At 44.8% G+C, this 21,251-nt stretch overlaps 1 protein-coding gene across 3 annotated transcripts in view; it reads right to left on the bottom strand.

Annotated features, from left to right (window-relative positions):
• Positions 1-21,251, bottom strand: part of LOC141122114 (uncharacterized) — a 210,142-nt gene that overhangs the window by 16,214 nt on the left and 172,677 nt on the right. Inside the window, exon 1 of one of the 3 annotated variants that reach the window (XM_073611944.1) lies at positions 328-2,640. The exons of the other annotated variants lie outside the window; for them this stretch is intronic. Within the exon in view, the coding sequence (XP_073468045.1) occupies positions 328-1,566 (1,239 nt within the window). The 5' untranslated portion in view covers positions 1,567-2,640. Of the gene's footprint in view, positions 1-327; positions 2,641-21,251 lie in introns of those variants that run through there. 3 annotated transcript variants of the gene reach the window in all.

The raw sequence follows: 21,251 nt of genomic DNA, 5'->3' as shown, positions 1-21,251 counted from the left end.
AAAAACTAGTAGAACATGCTGCATTTTTCCTGCACTGGACTAAACTGGAACGCTGTAAAAAGCATCAAAAACACACTGGAACACACATGTCCTTATTTAAGTTTAAGAAAAAAAGAGGGGGAAAACAATTGCACTGGACTGCATCAAAAACGCACATGCAGAAAAAGCATGCGTTTCTATGGCGTGAACTGGCCCTTAAACGAAAAAAAAAAAAAAAATATATATATATATATATATATATATATATATATATATTATATATAATTATTTTTTTCCTCTCATAACATCTCTACTGAAATTCAGGTTCCAAAGCCAAACACTTCTCACCCAGACCAAGTTCTTGTGATGCTGCTGCTTCTGTTCCTCATTCAGATACTGCTGACTATCCACAATTTCTTTGCAGATTCCTGTACACATCCCCAGCACCTCCTGCAGCAACTGCTTGGAACAACAGTGCACTTTATAGTCTCTGGCAGCCTCTCCTGCATTGCTCTCCATGGTCAAGTTAGAAGGATGCCTCTCATCAACAGGGTCCTGGAGATTTTTATTTTTTGTTACGTTTTTCCTGGGACTGATGTTCCCCCTAGGATTCCCCAAAACATCCCCACTCGGGGTTACAGGTTCACTTTTCCCAGTCCTTTCTTTGGAAGGTGTACCATAACCTTCTCGTATTGCCTCACCACTGATGCCAGAGCCATCACAGCTTCTCCTTGGTCTTAAGTTTTTACCCGGACTTCTAACCCCACCAGAGATGTCTAATGTCTCCTCCCTTTGGTTGCTGGGCCTCATTACACTTTTAACTAAAGGTGAAAGAGTATCACTGTCCCTTTTATTGGCAGCAGTGGAAAGTCCAGCTTTCTCGTAGTCTTTTTGTCCCCTGGTGCCTCCGCTGATTAAATCACACCTTTCAGTGGAAGAACTGGGTCCTCTGGAGCTGTTCTGTACATTACTGCTGGAGCCCTTAGGGCTCCTCAGTCTTTGTAAGCTTCTATTGTGGCTGCTACTCCCAGAGTCCCCAGATCCTTTTTCCTCTTGAAAGTTTATTGCTTTACTGGATCTGGTCTCTCTGGTGAATGAAGCATTGGTAGCAGTGGACAAAGCGGCTTCTCTGGGGCTGTCCTCTACATTAACATTGGTGCTACTAAGGTTTCCCTTTGGTTGTGAGCTTCTATTATGACCGCTGCTCCCACCAGGGTCCTCAGATCCTTCCCCTTGTTGAGAGTTGGCCTTGGCTTTGTTTTCATTCTTCTGCTGGCTTGAGTCTAAACCATCACCTCCTCTCCCGACCGCAATGGAGACTCCAGGTTCATCAATGTCCTTTGCTCTGCTGGCTCTGGTCTTTCTGCTAGACAATGTACTAGTTACGGTGGATGAGGTGGCTCCTTTGTGGTCATCCTCTACATTAAAGCCGGAGCCCTCATGGCTTCTTTTATGACTGCTGCTCTCCTCAGGGTTCTCTTGTTTTTGAGAGTTGGGCTCCACAAGGTCTACATTTTCCAATATCGCTTTGCTTGAAATGGCATCTTTACCTCTGATGGCCATGGAGGCTTCAGATCCCTCCTGCATTCTTCCTGCACTGGATCTGGTCTCTCTCTTCAGCGATGCATTAGTTACAGCAGCGGCTCCTCTGAAGCGGTTCTCTTCGTTAATGCTGGAGCCGTCGCGGCTTCTCCTTGGTCGCCGACTACTGTCATGGCTGCTGCTCTCAATAGAGACCTCAGAGCCTTGGGTTTTTTCAGAGCTGGGCTCAGCAAGGCGTGCTTTGTCTTTGCTTGAGATTGCACCTTCACCCAGTCCTCTTACTGCAGCAGAGGCTCCAGGCTGCTCTTGGCTTTTAGCTTTGCTGGATCTGGTCTCTCTGCTGAGGGAGGCATTAGTGGTGGGGGAAGAGGTGGCTCCTTGCGGGTTGTCCACTATGTTAACACTGGAGCTGTCCTGGCTTCTCCGTGGTCGTAGGCTTCTACCGTCATCACCTCTAGGAGAATGAGAGGCACTTTTGGGCCCCTCGGGGTGCGCGCTCTCGGCAGCGTTGGGCCCCTTGGGGTGCGCCCTCTCGGCAGCGTTGGGCCCTTTGGGGTGCGCCCTCTCGGCAGCGTTGGGCCCTTTGGGGTGCGCCCTCTCGGCAGCGTTGGGCCCTTTGGGGTGCGCCCTCTCGGCAGCGTTGGGCCCCTCGGGGTGCGCCCTCTCGGCAGCGTTGGGCCCCTCGGGGTGCGCCCTCTCGGCAGCGTTGGGCCCCTCGGGGTGCACCCTCTCGGCAGCGTTGGGCCCCTCGGGGTGCGCCCTCTCGGCAGCGTTGGGCCCCTCGGGGTGCGCCCTCTCGGCAGCGTTGGGCCCCTCGGGGTGCGCGCTCTTTGAGTCTCTTTTCTCCTTCCTTCCTGTGGAGGGCGCTCTGTTATTGGGCTCCTGGTCTGTTTCATTCTTACCCTGAGGAGTCCCTTTAATGGGGTCTTGCTTCCTCCTGAGTAGCTCTTCGCTTCTCCTCTTGCCTAGGGACCCCTGTTGTGCCGAGAATGGTTCCCCGTCGAAATCTGTTCCCCCTGTCTCTCGGCGGAGATCGGAACTCCGCCTCTCCAGCCCTCTGCACTACCGCTCCTCCTACTCTTCCCCGAATGCTAATCATCCTTCTACCGTCCCCGCCCCCGTGCGCGTCCCCTGTACAATGTTATTAGTCCATCCACACAAATATATATGTATATATTATCACTCCTATATATGTATATATTATCACTCCTATATATGTATATATTATCACTCCTATATATGTATATATTATCACTCCTATATATGTATATATTATCACTCCTTATAAAATATAATATTATTACTCCTTCCATATATATATATATATATATATAGATATATATATATATATATATATACACATACACACATATATATATTATATATATATATATATATATATATATATATATATATATATAATATAAATAAATAAAATATAAATAAATATATATATATAAACTATACACATGTCATCATTATTATCCCTTCATATTAATGTGTCTAATTTATTCTTACCCCTCCTACGTCTTCATTAGTATCCCCGCCTATTATTTAATATTATTTATTGAACACTGGAAATTCTCCCCACAGTCCCTATTATTATTATTATTATTATTATTATTCCTACCACCTATTATATATCTATCAGTATACACGTCATCATTATCATCTCTTCCTATTATTTTATCTAATTTTTTTATTGCCCCTCCTATTATTTTATTTATTATTACACCTCCTATTATTTTATATTCATTGTTAATCCTTCTATTATTTTATATTATTGTTACACCTTCTATTCATTTTATCTAATTTATTATTACCCCCTCCCAGTGGCAGATGGTGCTGAAAATTTTTTGGGGGGGGCGCAAACAAACTGAAAAAATCGGAAAAAAAAAATCTTTAAACACAGCCACTGTGCACATCTGTTTCTCTCACTGCTCTACTCTTTGTATCGATCATCCTCACTCTTCCTTCTTACCCCAGACCCTTTCTGTCCAGGGGAATCGGATTTTGATAGCAAGCTGACTTTTGCTATCAAATCTGGTTCCCCCTCCCAATATAGCTTCCACAGCATTTCAAGGGTTAAAAACACTTGTATATGGCTTCTCTGACTGCTCTACTCTTTGTATAAATCATCCTCACTCTTCTTTCTTACCCCAGACCCTTTCTATCCAGGGGAAGCGGATTTTGATAGCAAGCTGACTATTGCTATCGAATCTGGTTCCCCCTCCCAAAATAGCTTCCACAGCATTTCAAGGGTTAAAAACACTTGTATATGGCTTCTCTGACTGCTCTACTCTTTGTATCAATCATCCCCATTCTTCCTTTTTACCCCAGACTCTTTCTATCCAGGGGAAGCGGATTTTGATAGCAAGCTGACTCATGCTATCAGATCTGGTTCCCCCTCCCAAAACAGCTTGCACGGTATTTCAGGGGTTAAAAACACTTGTATATGGCTTCTCTGACTGCTCTACTCTTTGTATAAATCATCCTCACTCTTCTTTCTTACCCCAGACCCTTTCTGTCCAGGGGAAGCGGATTTTGATAGCAAGCTGACTCATGCTATCAGATCTGGTTCCCCCTCCCAAAACAGCTTGCACGGTATTTCAGGGGTTAAAAAGACTTGTATATGGCTTCTCTGACTGCTCTACTCTTTGTATAAATCATCCTCACTCTTCTTTCTTACCCCAGACCCTTTCTGTCCAGGGGAAGCGGATTTTGATAGCAAGCTGACTCATGCTATCAGATCTGGTTCCCCCTCCCAAAACAGCTTGCACGGTATTTCAGGGGTTAAAAACACTTGTATATGGCTTCTCTGACTGCTCTACTCTTTGTATAAATCATCCTCACTCTTCTTTCTTACCCCAGACCCTTTCTGTCCAGGGGAAGCGGATTTTGATAGCAAGCTGACTATTGCTATTGAATCTGGTTCCCCCTCCCAATATAGCTTCCACAGCATTTCAAGGGTTAAAAACACTTGTATATGGCTTCTCTGACTGTTCTACTCTTTGTAAAAATCATCCTCACTCTTCTTTCTTACCCCAGACCCTTTCTGTCCAGGGGAAGCGGATTTTGATAGCAAGCTGACTATTGCTATCGAATCTGGTTCCCCCCTCCCAATATAGCTTCCACAGCATTTCAAGGGTTAAAAACACTTGTATATGGCTTCTCTAACTGCTCTACTCTTTGTATCAATCATCCCCATTCTTCCTTCTTACCCCAGACTCTTTCTATCTAGGGGAAGCAGATTTTGATAGCAAGCTGACTATTGCTATCGAATCTGGTTCCCCCTCCCAATATAGCTTCCACAGCATTTCAAGGGTTAAAAACACTTGTATATGGCTTCTCTGACTGCTCTACTCTTTGTATCAATCATCCTGACTCTTCTTTCTTACCCCAGACCCTTTCTGTCCAGGGGAAGCGGATTTTGATAGCAAGCTGACTATTGCTATCGAATCTGGTTCCCCCTCCCAATATAGCTTCCACAGCATTTCAAGGGTTAAAAATACTTGTATATGGCTTCCCTGACTGCTCTACTCTTTGTATCAATCATCCCCATTCTTCCTTCTTACCCCAGACTCTTTCTATCCAGGGGAAGCGGATTTTGATAGCGAGTTGACTCTTGCTATCGGATCTGGTTCCCCCTCCCAATATAGCTTCCACAGCATTTCAAGGGTTAAAAACACTTGTATATGGCTTCTCTGACTGCTCTACTCTTTGTATCAGTCATCCTCACTCTTCTTTCTTACCCCAGACCCTTTCTGTCCAGGGAAAGCGGATTTTGATAGCAAGCTGACTATTGCTATCGGATCTGGTTCCCCCTCCCAAAACAGCTTGAATGGCATTTCAGGGGTTAAAAACACTTGTATATGGCTTCTCTGACTGCTCTACTCTTTGTATAAATCATCCTCACTCTTCCTTCTTACCCCAGACCCTTTCTGTCCAGGGGAAGTGAATTTTGATAGCAAGCTGACTATTGCTATCGAATCTGGTTCCCCCTCCCAAAATAGCTTCCACAGCATTTCAAGGGTTAAAAACACTTGTATATGGCTTCTCTGACTGCTCTACTCTTTGTATCAATCATCCTCACTCTTCTTTCTTAAACCAGACCCTTTCTGTCCAGGGGGAATGGATTCTGGTAGCAAGCTGACTGTGTGTTAAATTTGGTATTATCGCTCTCACTCTCTCATACTGGTCACTGGAAGTTGAACTAAAATTTTTTAAAAAAACTGCGTGGGGGTCCCCCTAAATTCCATACCAGGCCCTTCAGGTCTGGTATGGATATTAAGGGGAACCCTGCGCCAAAATAAAAAAAAAGGCGTGGGGTCCCCCCATAAATCCATACCAGACCCTTATCCGAGCACGCAACCTGGCAGGCCGCAGGAAAAGAGGGGGGAACGAGAGAGTGCCCCCCCTCCTTAACCATACCAGGCCACATGCCATCAACATTGGGAGGGTGCTTTGGGGAGAAGGACCTCATCCCCACAAACCTTGCCCGGTGGTTGTGGGGGTCTGCGGGCAGGGGGCTTAGCGGAATCTGGAAGCACCCATTAACAAGGGGACCCCCAGATCCCGCCCCCCCCCCGTGTGAATTGGTAATGGGGTAAAAATGTACCACTACCATTTCACAAAAAAAGTGTCAAAAAGGTTAAACGCATGAGACGGTTTTTGACAAGTCCTTTATTAGTTTCTTCTTCTTTCCGCTTCTTCTTCCATCTTCTTTCGTCTGGTCTTCCTTCGGTGTTCTTTTTCTTCTTCCTCCATCTTCTTCTTCTCCATCTTCTTCTTCTTTTTCTCCATCTTCTTCTTCTCCATCTTCTTCTTCCTCCGCTCTTTTCGTCCTGCATCTTCCTGCGGCTTCTTCTCCGCTCCGTCCGCATGATCCGCCTCAGTGGGAGTCTTCTGCCGCATGACGCTTCGGTTCTTCTGACACTTCTTACATAACGAAGGGCGGGGCCACCCGGTGACGCACAGGGACTTCCTGGGACTTTCCTATGGCTTTCCCCGTGTTGTCAGAGGGGGCGGGGACATGCCCGCCCTCCATTATATAAGAAGTGTCAGAAGAACCGAAGCGTCACACGGCGGAAGACTCCCACTGAGGCGGATCGTGCGGATGGAGCGGAGGAGAAGCCGGAGAAAGATGCGGGACGAGAAGAGCAGAGGAAGAAGAAGAAGATGGAGGAAGTAGAAGAACACCGAAGGAAGACCAGAAGAAAGAAGCGGAAAGAAGAAGAAATTAATAAAGGACTTGTCAAAAACTGTTTTGTGTTTTTTAACCTTTTTGACACTTTTTTTGTGAAATGGTAGGGGTACATTTGTACCCCATTACCAATTCACACAGGGGGGGCGGGATCTGGGGGTCCCCTTGTTAAAGGGGGCTTCCAGATTCCGATAAGCCCCCCGCCCGCAGACCCCCAAAACCACCGGGAAAGGGTTGTGGGGATGAGGCCCTTCTCCCCATCAACATGGGGACAAGGTGCTTTGGGGGGCTACCCCAAAGCACCCTCCCAATGTTGAGGGCATGTGGCCTGGTATGGTTCAGGAGGGGGGGGCGCTCTCTCATCCCCCCTCTTTTCCTGCGGCCTGCCAGGTTGCGTGCTCGGATAAGGGTCTGGAATGGATTTTTGGGGGGACCCCACACCATTTTTTTTTTAATTTTTGGTTCGGGGTTCCCCTGTGGGGAAATTCCATGCTGTATGCCAGACCGACAGTTCATCATAGCCGGCGCTAGCGATAGTAGTTTTACATGACTTTTTTTCCTTTAGAAATGTCATTTTGCTGTCAGACTGTTCTAAACACAGGAAACATGCGCCACTTTAAAGGCATACTATAGACACCCCCCAGGTACGAAATTTAAAGGAATATTACACTTTTATTGTTTCACTTTAAGCATTATTAAAATCACTGCTCCTGAAAAAACGTCAGTTTTTAAAACTTTTTTTGCATTGATACATGTCCCCAGGGGCAGGACCCAAGTCCCCAAACACTTCTTATGACAATAACTTGCATATAAGCCTTTAAAATGAGCACTTTTGATTATTCATGTTCGTGTCCCATAGACTTTAACGGTGTTCGCACTAATTTTTTGCCTGTTCGCATGTTCTGAATGCGAACCAAACCGGGAGGTGTTCGGCTCATCCCTAGCCATGAGGTGCCATGTTGAACTTCCAGTGACCAGAATGAGAAGGTAAGAGCGATAACACCAAATTTAACACACAGACAGCTTGCTATCAGAATCCGTTTCACCTGGACAGAAAGAGTCTGGGGTAAGAAGGAAGGCTAAGGATGATTGATACAAAGAGTAGAGCAGTCACAGAAGCCATATACAAGTGTTTTTAACCCTTGAAATGCTGTGGAAGCTATATTGGGAGGGGGAACCAGATTCGATAGCAATAGTCAGCTTGCTATCAAAATCTGCTTCCCCTGGACAGAAAGAGTCTGGGGTAAGAAAGAAGAGTGAGGATGATTTTTACAAAGAGTAGAGCAGTCAGAGAAGCCATATACAAGTGTTTTTAACCCTTGAAATGCTGTGGAAGCTATATTGGGAGGGGGAACCAGATTCGATAGCAATAGTCAGCTTGCTATCAAAATCCGCTTCCCCTGGACAGAAAGAGTCTGGGGTAAAAAGGAAGAATGGGGATGATTTATACAAAGAGTAGAGCAGTCAGAGAAGCCATATACAAGTCTTTTTAACCCCTGAAATACCGTGCAAGCTGTTTTGGGAGGGGGAACCAGATCTGATAGCAAGAGTCAACTCGCTATCAAAATCCGCTTCCCCTGGATAGAAAGAGTCTGGGGTAAGAAAGAAGAGTGAGGATGATTTATACAAAGAGTAGAACAGTCAGAGAAGCCATATACAAGTGTTTTTAACCCCTGAAATACCGTGCAAGCTGTTTTGGGAGGGGGAACCAGATCTGATAGCAAGAGTCAACTCGCTATCAAAATCCGCTTCCCCTGGATAGAAAGAGTCTGAGGTAAGAAAGAAGAGTGAGGATGATTTATACAAAGAGTAGAGCAGTCAGAGAAGCCATATACAAGTCTTTTTAACCCCTGAAATACCGTGCAAGCTGTTTTGGGAGGGGGAACCAGATCTGATAGCAAGAGTCAACTCGCTATCAAAATCCGCTTCCCCTGGATAGAAAGAGTCTGGGGTAAGAAGGAAGAATGGGGATGATTGATACAAAGAGTAGAGCAGTCAGAGAAGCCATATACAAGTGTTTTTAACCCTTGAAATGCTGTGGAAGCTATATTGGGAGGGGGAACCAGATTCGATAGCAATAGTCAGCTTGCTATCAAAATCCGCTTCCCCTGGACAGAAAGGGTCTGGGGTAAGAAAGAAGAGTGAGGATGATTTATACAAAGAGTAGAGCAGTCAGAGAAGCCATATACAAGTGTTTTTAACCCTTGAAATGATGTGGAAGCTATTTTGGGAGGGGGAACCAGATTCGATAGCAATAGTCAGCTTGCTATCAAAATCCGCTTCCCCTGGACAGAAAGGGTCTGGGGTAAAAAGGAAGAATGGGGATGATTGATATAAAGAGTAGAGCAGTCAGGGAAGCCATATACAAGTGTTTTTAACCCTTGAAATGCTGTGGAAGCTATATTGGGAGGGGGAACCAGATTCGATAGCAATAGTCAGCTTGCTATTAAAATCCGCTTCCCCTGGACAGAAAGAGTCTGGGGTAAGAAGGAAGAGTGAGGATGATTTATACAAAGAGTAGAGCAGTCAGAGAAGCCATATACAAGTCTTTTTAACCCCTGAAATACCGTGCAAGCTGTTTTGGGAGGGGGAACCAGATTTGATAGCATGAGTCAGCTTGCTATCAAAATCCGATTCCCCTGGACAGAAAGGGTCTGGGGTAAGAAAGAAGAGTGAGGATGATTGATACAAAGAGTAGAACAGTCAGAGAAGCCATATACAAGTGTTTTTAACCCTTGAAATGCTGTGGAAGCTATATTGGGAGGGGAACCAGATCCGATAGCAAGAGTCAACTCGCTATCAAAATCCGCTTCCCCTGGATAGAAAGAGTCTGGGGTAAGAAGGAAGAATGGGGATGATTGATACAAAGAGTAGAGCAGTCAGAGAAGCCATATACAAGTGTTTTTAACCCTTGAAATGCTGTGGAAGCTATATTGGGAGGGGGAACCAGATCCGATAGCAATAGTCAGCTTGCTATCAAAATCCGCTTCCCCTGGACAGAAAGGGTCTGGGGTAAGAAAGAAGAGTGAGGATGATTGATACAAAGTGTAGAGCAGTCAGAGAAGCCATATACAAGTGTTTTTAACCCCTGAAATACCGTGCAAGCTGTTTTGGGAGGGGGAACCAGATCTGATAGCAAGAGTCAACTCGCTATCAAAATCCGCTTCCCCTGGATAGAAAGAGTCTGGGGTAAGAAGGAAGAATGGGGATGATTGATACAAAGAGTAGAGCAGTCAGAGAAGCCATATACAAGTGTTTTTAACCCTTGAAATGCTGTGGAAGCTATATTGGGAGGGGGAACCAGATCCGATAGCAAGAGTCAACTCGCTATCAAAATCCGCTTCCCCTGGATAGAAAGAGTCTGGGGTAAGAAGGAAGAGTGAGGATGATTGATACAAAGAGTAGAGCAGTCAGAGAAGCCATATACAAGTCTTTTTAACCCTTGAAATGCTGTGGAAGCTATTTTGGGAGGGGGAACCAGATTCGATAGCAATAGTCAGCTTGCTATCAAAATCCGATTCCCCTGGACAGAAAGGGTCTGGGGTAAGAAGGAAGGCTAAGGATGATTGATACAAAGAGTAGAGCAGTCAGAGAAGCCATATACAAGTCTTTTTAACCCCTGAAATACCGTGCAAGCTGTTTTGGGAGGGGGAACCAGATCTGATAGCAAGAGTCAACTCGCTATCAAAATCCGCTTTCCCTGGATAGAAAGGGTCTGGGGTAAGAAAGAAGAGTGAGGATGATTGATACAAAGAGTAGAGCAGTCAGAGAAGCCATATACAAGTGTTTTTAACCCTTGAAATGCTGTGGAAGCTATATTGGGAGGGGGAACCAGATTCGATAGCAATAGTCAGCTTGCTATTAAAATCCGCTTCCCCTGGACAGAAAGGGTCTGGGGTAAGAAGGAAGAATGGGGATGATTTATACAAAGAGTAGAGCAGTCAGAGAAGCCATATACAAGTGTTTTTAACCCTTGAAATGCTGTGGAAGCTATTTTGGGAGGGGGAACCAGATTCGATAGCAATAGTCAGCTTGCTATCAAAATCCGCTTCCCCTGGATAGAAAGAGTCTGGGGTAAGAAGGAAGAATGGGGATGATTGATACAAAGAGTAGAGCAGTCAGAGAAGCCATATACAAGTGTTTTTAACCCTTGAAATGCTGTGGAAGCTATATTGGGAGGGGGAACCAGATTCGATAGCAATAGTCAGCTTGCTATCAAAATCCGCTTCCCCTGGACAGAAAGGGTCTGGGGTAAGAAAGAAGAGTGAGGATGATTGATACAAAGAGTAGAGCAGTCAGGGAAGCCATATACAAGTGTTTTTAACCCTTGAAATGCTGTGGAAGCTATATTGGGAGGGGGAACCAGATCCGATAGCAAGAGTCAGCTTGCTATCAAAATCCGCTTCCCCTGGATAGAAAGAGTCTGGGGTAAGAAGGAAGAGTGAGGATGATTTATACAAAGAGTAGAGCAGTCAGAGAAGCCATATACAAGTCTTTTTAACCCCTGAAATACCGTGCAAGCTGTTTTGGGAGGGGGAACCAGATCTGATAGCAAGAGTCAACTCGCTATCAAAATCCGCTTTCCCTGGATAGAAAGAGTCTGGGGTAAGAAGGAAGAATGGGGATGATTGATACAAAGAGTAGAGCAGTCAGAGAAGCCATATACAAGTGTTTTTAACCCTTGAAATGCTGTGGAAGCTATATTGGGAGGGGGAACCAGATCCGATAGCAAGAGTCAGCTTGCTATCAAAATCCGCTTCCCCTGGACAGAAAGGGTCTGGGGTAAGAAGGAAGAGTGAGGATGATTTATACAAAGAGTAGAGCAGTCAGAGAAGCCATATACAAGTCTTTTTAACCCCTGAAATACCGTGCAAGCTGTTTTGGGAGGGGGAACCAGATCTGATAGCAAGAGTCAACTCGCTATCAAAATCCGCTTCCCCTGGATAGAAAGAGTCTGGGGTAAAAAGGAAGAATGGGGATGATTTATACAAAGAGTAGAGCAGTCAGAGAAGCCATATACAAGTGTTTTTAACCCTTGAAATGCTGTGGAAGCTATATTGGGAGGGGGAACCAGATCCGATAGCAAGAGTCAACTCGCTATCAAAATCCGCTTCCCCTGGACAGAAAGAGTCTGGGGTAAGAAGGAAGAATGGGGATGATTTATACAAAGAGTAGAGCAGTCAGAGAAGCCATATACAAGTCTTTTTAACCCATGAAATACCGTGCAAGCTGTTTTGGGAGGGGGAACCAGATCTGATAGCAAGAGTCAACTCGCTATCAAAATCCGCTTCCCCTGGACAGAAAGGGTCTGGGGTAAGAAGGAAGGCTAAGGATGATTGATACAAAGAGTAGAGCAGTCAGAGAAGCCATATACAAGTGTTTTTAACCCTTGAAATGCTGTGGAAGCTATTTTGGGAGGGGGAACCAGATTCGATAGCAATAGTCAGCTTGCTATCAAAATCCGATTCCCCTGGACAGAAAGGGTCTGGGGTAAGAAGGAAGAATGGGGATGATTGATGCAAAGAGTAGAGCAGTCAGAGAAGCCATATACAAGTGTTTTTAACCCTTGAAATGCTGTGGAAGTTATATTGGGAGGGGGAACCAGATCCGATAGCAAGAGTCAACTCGCTATCAAAATCCGCTTCCCCTGGACAGAAAGGGTCTGGGGTAAGAAAGAAGAGTGAGGATGATTTATACAAAGAGTAGAGCAGTCAGAGAAGCCATATACAAGTGTTTTTAACCCTTGAAATGCTGTGGAAGCTATATTGGGAGGGGGAACCAGATCCGATAGCAAGAGTCAACTCGCTATCAAAATCCGCTTCCCCTGGACAGAAAGAGTCTGGGGTAAGAAGGAAGAGTGAGGATGATTTATACAAAGAGTAGAGCAGTCAGAGAAGCCATATACAAGTCTTTTTAACCCTTGAAATGCTGTGGAAGCTATTTTGGGAGGGGGAACCAGATTCGATAGCAATAGTCAGCTTGCTATTAAAATCCGCTTCCCCTGGACAGAAAGGGTCTGGGGTAAGAAGGAAGAGTGAGGATGATTGATACAAAGAGTAGAGCAGTCAGAGAAGCCATATACAAGTCTTTTTAACCCCTGAAATACCGTGCAAGCTGTTTTGGGAGGGGGAACCAGATCTGATAGCAAGAGTCAACTCGCTATCAAAATCCGCTTTCCCTGGATAGAAAGAGTCTGGGGTAAGAAGGAAGAATGGGGATGATTGATACAAAGAGTAGAGCAGTCAGAGAAGCCATATACAAGTGTTTTTAACCCTTGAAATGCTGTGGAAGCTATATTGGGAGGGGGAACCAGATTCGATAGCAATAGTCAGCTTGCTATCAAAATCCGCTTCCCCTGGACAGAAAGGGTCTGGGGTAAGAAAGAAGAGTGAGGATGATTTATACAAAGAGTAGAGCAGTCAGAGAAGCCATATACAAGTGTTTTTAACCCCTGAAATGCTGTGGAAGCTATATTGGGAGGGGGAACCAGATTCGATAGCAATAGTCAGCTTGCTATCAAAATCCGATTCCCCTGGACAGAAAGGGTCTGGGGTAAGAAAGAAGAGTGAGGATGATTGATACAAAGAGTAGAGCAGTCAGAGAAGCCATATACAAGTCTTTTTAACCCCTGAAATACCGTGCAAACTGTTTTGGGAGGGGGAACCAGATCTGATAGCAAGAGTCAACTCGCTATCAAAATCCGCTTTCCCTGGATAGAAAGAGTCTGGGGTAAGAAGGAAGAATGGGGATGATTGATACAAAGAGTAGAGCAGTCAGAAAAGCCATATACAAGTGTTTTTAACCCTTGAAATGCTGTGGAAGCTATATTGGGAGGGGGAACCAGATCCGATAGCAAGAGTCAACTCGCTATCAAAATCCGCTTCCCCTGGATAGAAAGAGTCTGGGGTAAGAAAGAAGAGTGAGGATGATTGATACAAAGAGTAGAGCAGTCAGAGAAGCCATATACAAGTGTTTTTAACCCTTGAAATGCTGTGGAAGCTATATTGGGAGGGGGGAACCAGATTCGATAGCAATAGTCAGCTTGCTATCAAAATCCGATTCCCCTGGACAGAAAGGGTCTGGGGTAAGAAGGAAGGCTAAGGATGATTGATACAAAGAGTAGAGCAGTCAGAGAAGCCATATACAAGTGTTTTTAACCCTTGAAATGCTGTGGAAGCTATTTTGGGAGGGGGAACCAGATTCGATAGCAATAGTCAGCTTGCTATCAAAATCCGATTCCCCTGGACAGAAAGGGTCTGGGGTAAGAAGGAAGAGTGAGGATGATTTATACAAAGAGTAGAGCAGTCAGAGAAGCCATATACAAGTGTTTTTAACCCTTGAAATGCTGTGGAAGCTATATTGGGAGGGGGAACCAGATCCGATAGCAAGAGTCAACTCGCTATCAAAATCCGCTTTCCCTGGATAGAAAGGGTCTGGGGTAAGAAGGAAGAGTGAGGATGATTGATACAAAGAGTAGAGCAGTCAGAGAAGCCATATACAAGTCTTTTTAACCCCTGAAATACCGTGCAAGCTGTTTTGGGAGGGGGAACCAGATCTGATAGCAAGAGTCAACTCGCTATCAAAATCCGCTTCCCCTGGATAGAAAGAGTCTGGGGTAAGAAGGAAGAATGGGGATGATTGATACAAAGAGTAGAGCAGTCAGAGAAGCCATATACAAGTCTTTTTAACCCCTGAAATGCTGTGGAAGCTATTTTGGGAGGGGGAACCAGATTCGATAGCAATAGTCAGCTTGCTATCAAAATCCGATTCCCCTGGACAGAAAGGGTCTGGGGTAAGAAAGAAGAGTGAGGATGATTTATACAAAGAGTAGAGCAGTCAGAGAAGCCATATACAAGTCTTTTTAACCCCTGAAATACCGTGCAAGCTGTTTTGGGAGGGGGAACCAGATCCGATAGCAAGAGTCAACTCGCTATCAAAATCCGCTTTCCCTGGATAGAAAGGGTCTGGGGTAAGAAAGAAGAGTGAGGATGATTGATATAAAGAGTAGAGCAGTCAGAGAAGCCATATACAAGTGTTTTTAACCCTTGAAATGCTGTGGAAGCTATTTTGGGAGGGGGAACCAGATTCGATAGCAATAGTCAGCTTGCTATCAAAATCCGCTTCCCCTGGATAGAAAGAGTCTGGGGTAAGAAAGAAGAGTGAGGATGATTTATACAAAGAGTAGAGCAGTCAGAGAAGCCATATACAAGTCTTTTTAACCCCTGAAATACCGTGCAAGCTGTTTTGGGAGGGGGAACCAGATCTGATAGCAAGAGTCAACTCGCTATCAAAATCCGCTTCCCCTGGACAGAAAGAGTCTGGGGTAAGAAGGAAGAATGGGGATGATTGATATAAAGAGTAGAGCAGTCAGAGAAGCCATATACAAGTGTTTTTAACCCTTGAAATGCTGTGGAAGCTATATTGGGAGGGGGAACCAGATTCGATAGCAATAGTCAGCTTGCTATCAAAATCCGATTCCCCTGGATAGAAAGGGTCTGGGGTAAGAAGGAAGGCTAAGGATGATTGATACAAAGAGTAGAGCAGTCAGAGAAGCCATATACAAGTGTTTTTAACCCTTGAAATGCTGTGGAAGCTATTTTGGGAGGGGGAACCAGATTCGATAGCAATAGTCAGCTTGCTATCAAAATCCGATTCCCCTGGACTGAAAGGGTCTGGGGTAAGATGGAAGAGTGAGGATGATTGATACAAAGAGTAGAGCAGTCAGAGAAGCCATATACAAGTGTTTTTAACCCTTGAAATACCGTGCAAGCTGTTTTGGGAGGGGGAACCAGATCTGATAGCAAGAGTCAACTCGCTATCAAAATCCGCTTCCCCTGGACAGAAAGAGTCTGGGGTAAGAAAGAAGAGTGAGGATGATTGATATAAAGAGTAGAGCAGTCAGAGAAGCCATATACAAGTGTTTTTAACCCTTGAAATGCTGTGGAAGCTATATTGGGAGGGGGGAACCAGATTCGATAGCAATAGTCAGCTTGCTATCAAAATCCGCTTCCCCTGGACAGAAAGGGTCTGGGGTAAGAAAGAAGAGTGAGGATGATTGATACAAAGAGTAGAGCAGTCACAGAAGCCATATACAAGTGTTTTTAACCCTTGAAATGATGTGGAAGCTATTTTGGGAGGGGGAACCAGATTCGATAGCAATAGTCAGCTTGCTATCAAAATCCACTTCCCCTGGACAGAAAGGGTCTGGGGTAAGAAGGAAGAATGGGGATGATTGATACAAAGAGTAGAGCAGTCAGAGAAGCCATATACAAGTGTTTTTAACCCTTGAAATGCTGTGGAAGCTATATTGGGAGGGGGGAACCAGATTCGATAGCAATAGTCAGCTTGCTATCAAAATCCGCTTCCCCTGGACAGAAAGGGTCTGGGGTAAGAAAGAAGAGTGAGGATGATTGATATAAAGAGTAGAGCAGTCAGGGAAGCCATATACAAGTGTTTTTAACCCCTGAAATGCTGTGGAAGCTGTTTTGGGAGGGGGAACCAGATCTGATAGCAAGAGTCAGCTTGCTATCAAAATCCGCTTCCCCTGGATAGAAAGAGTCTGAGGTAAGAAAGAAGAGTGAGGATGATTGATACAAAGAGTAGAGCAGTCAGAGAAGCCATATACAAGTGTTTTTAACCCTTGAAATGCTGTGGAAGCTATTTTGGGAGGGGGAACCAGATTCGATAGCAATAGTCACCTTGCTATCAAAATCCGATTCCCCTGGACAGAAAGGGTCTGGGGTAAGAAGGAAGGCTAAGGATGATTGATACAAAGAGTAGAGCAGTCAGAGAAGCCATATACAAGTGTTTTTAACCCTTGAAATACCGTGCAAGCTGTTTTGGGAGGGGGAACCAGATCTGATAGCAAGAGTCAACTCGCTATCAAAATCCGCTTCCCCTGGACAGAAAGGGTCTGGGGTAAGAAAGAAGAGTGAGGATGATTGATACAAAGAGTAGAGCAGTCAGAGAAGCCATATACAAGTCTTTTTAACCCTTGAAATGCTGTGGAAGCTATTTTGGGAGGGGGAACCAGATTCGATAGCAATAGTCAGCTTGCTATCAAAATCCGCTTCCCCTGGATAGAAAGAGTCTGGGGTAAGAAGGAAGAGTGAGGATGATTTATACAAAGAGTAGAGCAGTCAGAGAAGCCATATACAAGTCTTTTTAACCCCTGAAATACCGTGCAAGCTGTTTTGGGAGGGGGAACCAGATCTGATAGCAAGAGTCAACTCGCTATCAAAATCTGCTTTCCCTGGATAGAAAGGGTCTGGGGTAAGAAGGAAGAATGGGGATGATTGATACAAAGAGTAGAGCAGTCAGAGAAGCCATATACAAGTGTTTTTAACCCTTGAAATGCTGTGGAAGCTATATTGGGAGGGGGAACCAGATTCGATAGCAATAGTCAGCTTGCTATTAAAATCCGCTTCCCCTGGACAGAAAGGGTCTGGGGTAAGAAAAAAGAGTGAGGATGATTTATACAAAGAGTAGAGCAGTCAGAGAAGCCATATACAAGTCTTTTTAACCCCTGAAATACCGTGCAAGCTGTTTTGGGAGGGGGAACCAGATCTGATAGCATGAGTCAACTCGCTATCAAAATCCGCTTCCCCTGGATAGAAAGAGTCTGGGGTAAGAAGGAAGAATGGGGATGATTGATACAAAGAGTAGAGCAGTCAGGGAAGCCATATACAAGTGTTTTTAACCCTTGAAATGCTGTGGAAGCTATTTTGGGAGGGGGAACCAGATTCGATAGCAATAGTCAGCTTGCTATCAAAATCCGATTCCCCTGGACAGAAAGGGTCTGGGGTAAGAAGGAAGGCTAAGGATGATTGATACAAAGAGTAGAGCAGTCAGAGAAGCCATATACAAGTGTTTTTAACCCTTGAAATGCTGTGGAAGCTATATTGGGAGGGGGAACCAGATCCGATAGCAAGAGTCAACTCGCTATCAAAATCCGCTTCCCCTGGATTGAAAGAGTCTGGGGTAAGAAGGAAGAATGGGGATGATTGATGCAAAGAGTAGAGCAGTCAGAGAAGCCATATACAAGTGTTTTTAACCCTTGAAATGCTGTGGAAGCTATATTGGGAGGGGGAACCAGATCCGATAGCAAGAGTCAACTCGCTATCAAAATCCGCTTCCCCTGGACAGAAAGGGTCTGGGGTAAGAAAGAAGAGTGAGGATGATTTATACAAAGAGTAGAGCAGTCAGAGAAGCCATATACAAGTGTTTTTAACCCTTGAAATGCTGTGGAAGCTATTTTGGGAGGGGGAACCAGATCCGATAGCAATAGTCAGCTTGCTATCAAAATCCGCTTCCCCTGGACAGAAAGGGTCTGGGGTAAGAAAGAAGAGTGAGGATGATTTATACAAAGAGTAGAGCAGTCAGAGAAGCCATATACAAGTCTTTTTAACCCCTGAAATACCGTGCAAGCTGTTTTGGGAGGGGGAACCAGATCTGATAGCAAGAGTCAACTCGCTATCAAAATCCGCTTTCCCTGGATAGAAAGGGTCTGGGGTAAGAAGGAAGAATGGGGATGATTGATACAAAGAGTAGAGCAGTCAGAGAAGCCATATACAAGTGTTTTTAACCCTTGAAATGCTGTGGAAGCTATATTGGGAGGGGTAACCAGATTCGATAGCAATAGTCAGCTTGCTATTAAAATCCGCTTCCCCTGGACAGAAAGAGTCTGGGGTAAGAAAGAAGAGTGAGGATGATTTATACAAAGAGTAGAGCAGTCAGAGAAGCCATATACAAGTGTTTTTAACCCCTGAAATACCGTGCAAACTGTTTTGGGAGGGGGAACCAGATCTGATAGCAAGAGTCAACTCGCTATCAAAATCCGCTTTCCCTGGATAGAAAGAGTCTGGGGTAAGAAGGAAGAATGGGGATGATTGATACAAAGAGTAGAGCAGTCAGAGAAGCCATATACAAGTGTTTTTAACCCCTGAAATGCTGTGGAAGCTATATTGGGAGGGGGAACCAGATTCGATAGCAATAGTCAGCTTGCTATCAAAATCCGATTCCCCTGGACAGAAAGGGTCTGGGGTAAGAAAGAAGAGTGAGGATGATTTATACAAAGAGTAGAGCAGTCAGAGAAGCCATATACAAGTGTTTTTAACCCTTGAAATGCTGTGGAAGCTATATTGGGAGGGGGAACCAGATCCGATAGCAAGAGTCAACTCGCTATCAAAATCCGCTTCCCCTGGATAGAAAGAGTCTGAGGTAAGAAAGAAGAGTGAGGATGATTGATACAAACAGTAGAGCAGTCAGAGAAGCCATATACAAGTGTTTTTAACCCTTGAAATGATGTGGAAGCTATATTGGGAGGGGGAACCAGATTCGATAGCAATAGTCAGCTTGCTATCAAAATCCGCTTCCCCTGGACAGAAAGGGTCTGGGGTAAGAAGGAAGAGTGAGGATGATTTATACAAAGAGTAGAGCAGTCAGAGAAGCCATATACAAGTGTTTTTAACCCCTGAAATACCGTGCAAGCTGTTTTGGGAGGGGGAACCAGATTCAATAGCAATAGTCAGCTTGCTATCAAAATCCGCTTCCCCTGGACAGAAAGGGTCTGGGGTAAGAAGGAAGAGTGAGGATGATTGATACAAAGAGTAGAGCAGTCAGAGAAGCCATATACAAGTCTTTTTAACCCCTGAAATACCGTGCAAGCTGTTTTGGGAGGGGGAACCAGATCTGATAGCAAGAGTCAACTCGCTATCAAAATCCGCTTCCCCTGGATAGAAAGAGTCTGGGGTAAGAAGGAAGAGTGAGGATGATTTATACAAAGAGTAGAGCAGTCAGAGAAGCCATATACAAGTGTTTTTAACCCCTGAAATGCTGTGGAAGCTATATTGGGAGGGGGAACCAGATCCGATAGCAAGAGTCAACTCGCTATCAAAATCCGCTTCCCCTGGATAGAAAGAGTCTGGGGTAAGAAGGAAGAGTGAGGATGATTGATACAAAGAGTAGAGCAGTCAGAGAAGCCATATACAAGTGTTTTTAACCCTTGAAATGCTGTGGAAGCTATTTTGGGAGGGGGAACCAGATTCGATAGCAATAGTCAGCTTGCTATCAAAATCCGCTTCCCCTGGACAGAAAGGGTCTGGGGTAAGAAAGAAGAGTGAGGATGATTTATACAAAGAGTAGAGCAGTCAGAGAAGCCATATACAAGTCTTTTTAACCCCTGAAATACCGTGCAAGCTGTTTTGGGAGGGGGAACCAGATCTGATAGCAAGAGTCAACTCGCTATCAAAATCCGCTTTCCCTGGATAGAAAGAGTCTGGGGTAAGAAAGAAGAGTGAGGATGATTGATACAAAGAGTAGAGCAGTCAGAGAAGCCATATACAAGTGTTTTTAACCCTTGAAATGCTGTGGAAGCTATTTTGGGAGGGGGAACCAGATTCGATAGCAATAGTCAGCTTGCTATCAAAATCCGCTTCCCCTGGACAGAAAGGGTCTGGGGTAAGAAAGAAGAGTGAGGATGATTTATACAAAGAGTAGAGCAGTCAGAGAAGCCATATACAAGTCTTTTTAACCCTTGAAATGCTGTGGAAGCTATATTGGGAGGGGGAACCAGATCCGATAGCAAGAGTCAACTCGCTATCAAAATCCGCTTCCCCTGGACAGAAAGGGTCTGGGGTAAGAAGGAAGGCTAAGGATGATTGATACAAAGAGTAGAGCAGTCACAGAAGCCATATACAAGTGTTTTTAACCCCTGAAATACCGTGCAAGCTGTTTTGGGAGAGGGAACCAGATCTGATAGCAAGAGTCAACTCGCTATCAAAATCCGCTTTCCCTGGATAGAAAGGGTCTGGGGTAAGAAGGAAGAATGGGGATGATTGATACAAAGAGTAGAGCAGTCAGAGAAGCCATATACAAGTGTTTTTAACCCTTGAAATGCTGTGGAAGCTATATTGGGAGGGGGAACCAGATTCGATAGCAATAGTCAGCTTGCTATTAAAATCCGCTTCCCCTGGACAGAAAGGGTCTGGGGTAAGAAGGAAGGCTAAGGATGATTGATACAAAGAGTAGAGCAGTCACAGAAGCCATATACAAGTGTTTTTAACCCTTGAAATGCTGTGGAAGCTATATTGGGAGGGGGAACCAGATTCGATAGCAATAGTCAGCTTGCTATCAAAATCCGCTTCCCCTGGATAGAAAGAGTCTGGGGTAAGAAGGAAGAGTGAGGATGATTTATACAAAGAGTAGAGCAGTCAGAGAAGCCATATACAAGTCTTTTTAACCCTTGAAATGCTGTGGAAGCTATTTTGGGAGGGGGAACCAGATTCAATAGCAATAGTCAGCTTGCTATCAAAATCCGCTTCCCCTGGACAGAAAGGGTCTGGGGTAAGAAGGAAGAGTGAGGATGATTTATACAAAGAGTAGAGCAGTCAGAGAAGCCATATACAAGTCTTTTTAACCCCTGAAATACCGTGCAAGCTGTTTTGGGAGGGGGAACCAGATCTGATAGCAAGAGTCAACTCGCTATCAAAATCCGCTTCCCCTGGACAGAAAGGGTCTGGGGTAAGAA

The sequence above is a fragment of the Aquarana catesbeiana genome, unplaced genomic scaffold (genome assembly GCF_042186555.1).
Source record: "Aquarana catesbeiana isolate 2022-GZ unplaced genomic scaffold, ASM4218655v1 unanchor39, whole genome shotgun sequence".
NCBI classification, from domain to species: domain Eukaryota; kingdom Metazoa; phylum Chordata; class Amphibia; order Anura; family Ranidae; genus Aquarana; species Aquarana catesbeiana.
The sequence above is the reverse complement of the archived record's forward strand: the minus strand, read 5'-3'. Positions and strand labels throughout refer to the sequence as shown.